Genomic DNA, 7,913 nt, shown 5'->3' on the forward strand with positions numbered 1-7,913 from the left:
TCTAAGATAAAATTTTACTAATTTTAATTTTGAAAAACTTCTTGTTGCCGAAGCAACGACTACAGAAATTGTTAACATTATTTTATTAACAATAAAAGTATTTGGAAAAGAATCTAGTCTAATATAATTAAGTATGTAAACTGGAGTATCATTTTCAACTTGTATGATTTCTCTTAAAATTTACAATTCTGAAAGTAAGTCTAATCCATCAATATCAGAATTTTCATTGTGTTTTAACAAACGTTCAAGGTTAAGACAAAATTATTTTAAACTTTTAGTTTCTGAAGACTTTAACTTCTCAATACTAAATAGAAAACAAAAAATATCTTGATATATTCTAAATTGTTCAAATGTACTTTGAAATGAACCAATTGTTTGATCTACTATGTACATAAAGTAGTCGGATTTAAATGATTCTTCGGGAGATTTTAAAACTTCATTGTCCGCAATTTCATCAAATTGTTTCTTTCTATGAATAATATGTTTTTCACGAAATTTGGGTTCTATATATATTTCAATGGCAATTTCTTTAGCAGAAATTATGGCATTTTCAAATCCATCTTCCCTATATTTTTCAAAATAAGAAATAAGTACTTTCAAATTTCAATTGCTCTATAGCAACATCAATATGCACACAGTGGTGGAACCAGAAATTTCGGGAAGCATAAGCAAATTTTGATTAAGTCCCTGTATTTTGCCCAACTTTTCAAATTTTGCCTAATCTCTTTTTTTTTGGCCTAAAAGCCTACCTGGTCCAAAGAAAAAAAAAATTTATTGGAGTCCAGGCATAGGCCCTACTAAGCCAGGTGGTAGTTCCGCCTATGACTCGAGTTAAAAGCAAATTGACATGAGATTGGAATGTTCAGATTGAGGTTCTTCCGCAGTTATTGGATTTTTATGTATTGATATTCTCCGTTACCTTGTCGTTTTAAATATATGAAGCCATCCTCAACCGCAGTACATTAGAACAAATTTAGAAATTTAAAAACAAATAATCAACCTTATAAATTTCATTCATTTAATTTGTAGAAGATTACAAATCTACAATTATCTATGTGTCGTTTGCCGTTCCCGTTTTAGGGTTCTTTGCAAACAAAAATACAATTCTGAAATAAATAAGGGTTCCATTCTCTCTTTCTCTCTCTTCGTTATCTACTGTTCTTCTCTTCGCCTTTCCTTTGATCCAAATCGAACCCTTGTTTTTCTTAATTCCTCTTCATGAACTCAATTATTTGCTTGCTTAGATCTTCTTTTTCTCTTTTCTTGCTTCCTTCTTCTACCGTTTTTAGCTGAAACACTCACTGCGATATACTGATACATACATACATACAGTGTTTCAAGAAACTTTCTACTTGTTGGGTTCTCGTTTTCTGATTCAATTTTTGATTTTTTGCGGTTTTCTTCATCTGGGTCGTTTTGGTTTTATGCTGGACATGGATGTGTTTGGAGGTGGGGGTGATGTGCAATCGGGGGATGTTCCAACGGGTTTGTTTCTGTTTCTCTCTTGAATTCAATTCAATTAAGTTTATTTTTTTTTATTCAGTTTCTGTGTTTAATGGGTTTTGGTTTCTGTGTTTTTTTTTTGATTCAGTTTGTTCATGTAGATCTGGTTTGATTGTTTAGATAGCAATTGAATTTGATTTAGTATGGAATTGTTAGTTTTTTTAATTTTGAGTTAGTTCTTTGTTTGTTGTTATTTTTAGTTCACAGCAACTGCGCCTTAAAGCTTCGGTTAGTAATCCCGTGCTTGGCGTGTACCGTTGCTGAACCAAAAGCTTTAGCTAGAGTTGAGACTTGAGAGTTTGCAAAATTCTGAAAGTTTTCCTTGTTGATTGTTCATTATGAATTGGTTTTTTTTTTTGTGAATTTTTGTCGTCATGTTGTTCCGGTATTTGCGGTTGGCAAGCCCTTGCTTGGCGCGTACCGTTGCTGAACCAAAAGCTTTAGCTAGAGTTGAGAGCTTTGCAAAATTTTGAAAGTTATCCCTGATGATTATTCATTATGAATTGGATTTATTATTTGTGAATTTTTGTCGTCATGCTGTTCCGGTATATGCGGCTGGCAAGCCCTTGCTTGGCTTGCACTGTTGCTGAACCAAAAGCTTTTGCTAGAGTTGAGACTTGAGAGTTTGCAAAATTTTGAAAATTTTCCCTGTTTGATTATTCATTATGAATTGGATTTTTATTGTGAATTTTTGTCGTCATGTTGTTCCGGTATATGCGGTTGGCAAGCCCTTGCTTGGCGTGCACCGTTGCTGAGCCAAAAGCTTTAGCTAGAGTTGTGAGTTATGCAAAATTTGGAAAGTTTTCCCTGTTGATTATTCATTATGAATTGGATTTTTTTGTGAATTTTTGTCGTGATGTGGTTTGGTTCGGTATATGCTGTTGTTGTCTATGGTCATAGTGCATACATAACCCCTCTCTCACTCTGGTTGTTGATTCAAGATAGTTTAACTCTTTGGTCCAGGGCAGTGTTGTTAATTGCGGATGGCGGAAAGCCGAAATCCCGCCGTACATGACAAATAATGGCGGGATATCGGCCATGGTAGAAACCTAAAAAACCGCCTTGAGAAACTGCCATGGCGGATATTTGATAACACTGGTCCAGGGTGGGGGGGGTGACAATTAATTTGCTACATGGCTCATCCTGGTAGTGCTATTTGCATTAATTTCTACTTCATTTTAGTACAAAACTTGCTGCACTTCCATGATAATTGTAGATTTTCCATAAATAAAGTTAGCATGCCGTTTTTCTTGGCTTTACATGCTGAAATTGCTATTTTGTTTTTCTCGGCGGTCAGCGTATCTAATTTATTTGTTTTGTTTGCGGCTGAGTAACATGAGAATTCTCCGCTGCAACCGGAGAACTTTAACTTTTCATGTTATATAGTTCTAAGAATTTGGTGAGAAGGTCTTTGGCTGAAACATTTTTTTTTAATTATTGCAGAAGGTGAAGTTTTTGATGCATCACAATATGCATTTTTCGGTAAAGATGTTTTGGAGGAAGTTGAGTTGGGCGGGCTAGAAGATGATGACTTATTGCCTGAGTCTAATGAGGAGGAGTTCCTTCTTAACAGAGAAGAGGTTACTTTTCACCATTCATTCCACAATTTTTATTTTCCATGTCAAATTTTCTGTGTCCGTAATGTTTTGAAATATAAACATGTTGATCTTATGGCTTTATTTTAGCATTGTCTCTCCTCCCTCCCTCAACAAAAATAAAAAAAACAACTGGATATTCACGTTTACAAGTCATTTAAATGTTATGGATATTGTGCAAGAAATTTGTATCAACTGATTTCTTTTTTCTTGTCTTGAAGGCTGAGGATATAAAATCTCTTTCTGATATTGATGATCTAAGTACCAATTTTTGGAAGGTAAGGCTGTTATATACCTTGCTCTCTTCAAATGCTTGAGATTCTTATTTGATAAGTGATTGAATGTTGTGATGATGCCAATATATTAGTTTGCATTCATTAATTTCAAAATTGACATGTATTAAATTTTTATTTTATAAAATATAAATCTCTGTAATATGAATGATGTATCCCTGTGATGATCCAAATATGAGTTAAGGCTTTTATCTCTTTAAGATGAATGATGTATCCCTGCAATGATTCAAATATGTGGTTAATTTGGAAAAGGGAGGTTGTTAAAAGAAATTTCAAGCTTATATTAATGCTAAATGGAAAGAGGGAAGTTCTGAGATTGTTAAATGGCAAGTTTCTTTGGTTTACACGGTTCTTTTGGGATTTCAAGCTTATATTAATGATTTTTTCATCAACCAACTTAACAAATTCTGCCTCAAACACAAAATTAGTTCTTTGTATCTTTTTAAAATATGTAGTGCTCAATTTTTATGTTCTGTTATGATTTTGCTAATTATTCTCTTCTCTGTGACTGATGTTTTGGTTAATGTATACCAGTATGAAGATTAAGTTTTTGTTTTTTTTGGGTTTAATTTCAGTTGAACAAGGTTGAAAGTGGACCAAAATCTGCAGCAGTTATTGGTGATCAGGGTTCAAGAGAAAGTGAGTGAATTTTAAAATTTCTTAACATTTATATATAATATGCATTACTTGCTCCCATTTTTATATTTTACATTCTATAATTAGACGTTGATGTATATGTGTGTATATGTCCCTGAAAAGTTTCTAGATCCGTCACTGTGTATTAATGCCTGTGTTGGATTCAAAATTGAAAATGAAGAACTTTTGGAAAATAAGCAATACGGTTTTCAGGACCCTGCATTCTCCATTACACTTCACAACTTCTTTAATGCCCTATCTTTTCTTCTCTCCGTCTACATCCACATGGGTCAAATTTCTCTCAATTCCAGTTGATCGCCTCACTAGCAATCTCTGCATGAACCATTCCCTCCTCAAAATCTCAATTCACCTTCTTTGCCTCTTTTGCAATCTATTACACTAACCTTTCCTTCCCTCAAAGATTTGGAATGTCTGCTTGTGAGGTTCTTTTCCTAAAGTTAGGAATTGTTTGAACTTTGACCATAAACAATGAAAACTTTAGCCATAAACAACATATGCATTTAGAAATATTATCTGTGTGCAAGAAGGCAAATAATAAGGAAGGTTGTTTCTGCTACGAGATTACTCTTGACTTGATGGTCTTTTAAGTAGAAAAACTTCTTCAGACTAAGATAACGGGTCTGACAAAAGTGGCAGTAACATGAATGTGTTTAGACTTGAGCAGTGTTTCCTTGGGTTTTGCAGTAATCATATATGGATTGAGGCAGGGCAAGTGATTGTATATATACTTTATTTGATATTTTGTCAAAGGGATCGCGTCTAGCATCACTATCTTTCAGAAGGTTTGGTTTTATGTGTGTAAAACTCTAGATTGATGAATCTAGATGAGCTGATGCGAGTCTTGTGTTCAAAATGACTTATGTGATTCTTGGCTTTCTAGCAGTTTTTTTCCAGTATTTCTCCTTTAACACTCACTATGTGCTAGCTTTTTGTTTTTTCAATTTTCTGAATTATTTATCTTTTATTTTACCCAGATTCTACAGCTGAATGGGCAAACAGGAATGACGTTCAGAACTGGTTTGAACAGAGTGCTTATGACAGTGAAGGTTCTCTGGATGGCAGAAGATTGTCATCACAACCTTATTCTTCTCTTTCTCATTTACCTGAACCAAAGCCCTTGTACAGAACTGCTTCATATCCGGAACAGCAAAGGCAGCAACAACATCACCTACAGCATGGCCCTGGTGAATCAGTTCCTAATTGGTTTGATCAGCATGCATATGATTCTGAAACTACTCAAGATGGAAAACGATGGTCATCACAGCCACATTCCTCCATTGCACACTTGGAAGAATCGAAGTCCTTGTACAGAACATCTTTATATCCTGAGAAGCAGCAGGAGCATCCTCATTTTTCTAGCGAACCAGTTTTGGTGCCAAACTCTTCATTTACTTCTTATCCTCCACCTGGTGGTAGATCTCAGCAGGGTTCTCCTAGCAATAATACAGGCTACTTAAATATTCCTCATAATGCTATAGGAGCTCAGATGGCACTATCTTCTCAAAATCGTTCGCGTTTCTCCAATCCTGCGCTACAGTTGGGTGGATTAAACCATGGGCTACCTTTTAGTGGCAACATGAACCAATTTCCTACTGGTTCCCCGTTTAACCAGCGAATCCAGAATCAATTGGTCAACCAGGCAGGGTTTTATTCTGGAGATCATCCCAATTTTTCCTCAGGTTTACCCATGCTTAACAAATATGATCAGATGTTGGGGATAATGGAACTGAGGGATCAATTACCAAAATCAGCTCTCCTAGGTAGGCAGAATCTCCGGTTTCCCCCACAGGGTTTTGATTTGAGTTTCAATAGAAGCAATAATGGGTGGCCCCGATTTAGGTCTAAGTATATGACAACTGAGGAAATTGAGAATATCCTTAGAATGCAGCTTGCAGCAACACATAGTAATGATCCATATGTAGATGATTATTACCACCAAGGTTGTCTAGCGAAAAAATCTGCAGGGGCTAAACTGAGGCATCACTTCTGTCCAAATCAAATAAAGGAACATCCTCTACGAGGCTCTGCTAATACTGAACAACATGCTTTTCTCCAGGTTGATGCTCTAGGGAGAGTTCCATTCTCATCAATTCGCAGGCCTCGTCCTCTTCTGGAAGTTGATCCACCAAATTCTTCTCGTGCTAGCAGCCCTGAGCAAAACGTTTCAGATAAGCCCCTTGAACAGGAGCCCCTGCTGGCAGCAAGGGTTACAATTGAGGATGGTCTTTGTCTTCTTCTTGATGTAGATGATATTGACCGTTTCCTACAGTTTAATCAGCTTCAAGATGGTGGAATTCAACTAAAACACAAACGTCAGGGTCTTTTGGAAGGACTTGCAGCCTCACTTCATTTAGTTGACCCACTCGGAAAGAGTGGACATACAGTTATGCATGTGGCAAACGATGATGTTGTTTTTCTCAGGATAGTTTCTCTACCCAAGGGTCGAAAGCTTCTTGCTAGGTACCTTCAAATACTATTTCCTGGGGGTGAGCTTATGCGAATAGTCTGCATGGCCATCTTTCGTCATTTCAGATTCTTATTTGGTGGCCTTCCCTCTGATCCAGTTGCAGCAGAGACCGTGAGTAACCTTGCAAGGGTTGTTTCCAAGTGCCTCCGTGAAATGGATCTGGGTGCACTTAGTGCTTGTCTAGCAGCACTTGTTTGTTCTTCAGAGCAGCCACCTCTACGTCCCCTTGGAAGCCCTGCTGGAGACGGGGCTTCCCTTATTTTAGTATCTGTGCTTGAGAGGGCTACTGAACTGCTCACTGATCCTCATGCTGCAAGCAACTATAATATCGCAAATCGTTCTCTTTGGCAGGCTTCATTCGATGAATTTTTTGGTCTTCTCGCCAAGTATTGTGTGAATAAATATGATAGTATCATGCAATCATTCCTTAATCAAGGGACACCAAATATGGCTGTAATTGGGTCAGAAGCTGCTAGAGCAATTAGCAGGGAAATGCCAGTTGAGCTTTTGCGTGCAAGTCTGCCTCACACAGATGATCGCCAGAAGAAGATATTACTTGATTTTGCTCACCGCTCTTTACCTGTAGTTGGGTTTAACAGTAGTGCTGGGGGTAATGGTAACCATGTGAACTCAGAGTCAGTGCTGAGTTAATTGGATAGTTGGACATTCATCTAAGGGGCTGTTTCCAAAGCATTATGTTATTAAATTATGTTGGGTCATCCTCATGTGTCTTCTTCCCTTGGAGTAGTCTGTGGAAGTATAAGGTGCATCTTACCTTTGAAGTTTAAAACCTATTTTGTTATTTTTGCTGTAATGCCATTTTGCATTGTGATAAATTTGCAATCAGGCCAAATGTGTATTGATAGACTTGGCTTGGTTTGTTCCTCTCGTCTTTTCTTTTTCTTTTGACAGGGGAGCTTATTGTTACTCAGTTAATGGTTTCTAGAGAATAGTAGTGGGGTAGTATGTTCAGGTTTAGGTTTAAGCTGGATTCCCATGTTCCTTCACTATTATCATACAGGCATGGGGTTGGTTGTGTCTATACTCCATATCTACCTTCTTAAGTAGTCTACAAGGTCGCGTTGGCATGGCAAAGAATAAGATCTGATAACCTTGTTTCATGGTGCTATGATGTTACTTTCCTCTCCTGACTATTCTCTGCTGGAAGTGTAGCTTTGTATCATCTCTTGTATCTCAATCACTTGGACTATTTTGGTGGTCTTTCTTGCCCCAACGTTGTTTTTATCTTGAACTTCATGTTTAGCTTAATAATTTTGGCAGTTTCCTTTTACCCTTGCTACTATTAGCTAATGGGCAATATATAAAATCTCCGAATCGTCGACTGTTAATGTAGTTTTTAAGTATGTTGTGGTTGGTTCTAGACCCTGTTGACTCTTC

General features: G+C 36.9%; 1 protein-coding gene across 2 annotated transcripts; it reads left to right on the top strand.

Annotated features, from left to right (window-relative positions):
- The first annotated feature begins 877 nt into the window (after window positions 1-877).
- LOC130743099 (protein PAT1 homolog) lies at window positions 878-7,913 on the top strand. Of its 2 annotated transcripts, none has more exons than XM_057595212.1 (5): window positions 878-1,485; window positions 2,947-3,083; window positions 3,320-3,376; window positions 3,967-4,030; window positions 5,023-7,913. In XM_057595212.1, the coding sequence occupies exons 1-5, from the start codon at window positions 1,425-1,427 to the stop codon at window positions 7,164-7,166; spliced, it is 2,463 nt and encodes an 820-aa protein (XP_057451195.1). In that variant the 5' UTR covers window positions 878-1,424; the 3' UTR covers window positions 7,167-7,913. The 2 variants fall into 2 exon arrangements, with proteins under 2 accessions (XP_057451195.1, XP_057451196.1); XM_057595213.1 differs by lacking the exon at window positions 878-1,485 and adding an exon at window positions 2,472-2,649.

The sequence above is a fragment of the Lotus japonicus genome, chromosome 3 (assembly GCF_012489685.1).
Source record: "Lotus japonicus ecotype B-129 chromosome 3, LjGifu_v1.2".
Lineage (NCBI taxonomy): Eukaryota > Viridiplantae > Streptophyta > Magnoliopsida > Fabales > Fabaceae > Lotus > Lotus japonicus.

What these genes read in the sequence shown, in the direction of transcription:
- LOC130743099 (XM_057595212.1), top strand. Translation starts at nt 1,425, where the DNA reads ATGCTGGACATGGATGTGTTTGGAGGTGGGGGTGATGTGCAATCGGGG. An exon ending in TCCTTCTTAACAGAGAAGAG is followed by an intron (nt 3,084 to 3,319) that starts GTTACTTTTCAC and finishes CTTGTCTTGAAG; the next exon opens with GCTGAGGATATAAAATCTCT. An exon ending in TGATCAGGGTTCAAGAGAAA is followed by an intron (nt 4,031 to 5,022) that starts GTGAGTGAATTT and finishes TATTTTACCCAG; the next exon opens with ATTCTACAGCTGAATGGGCA.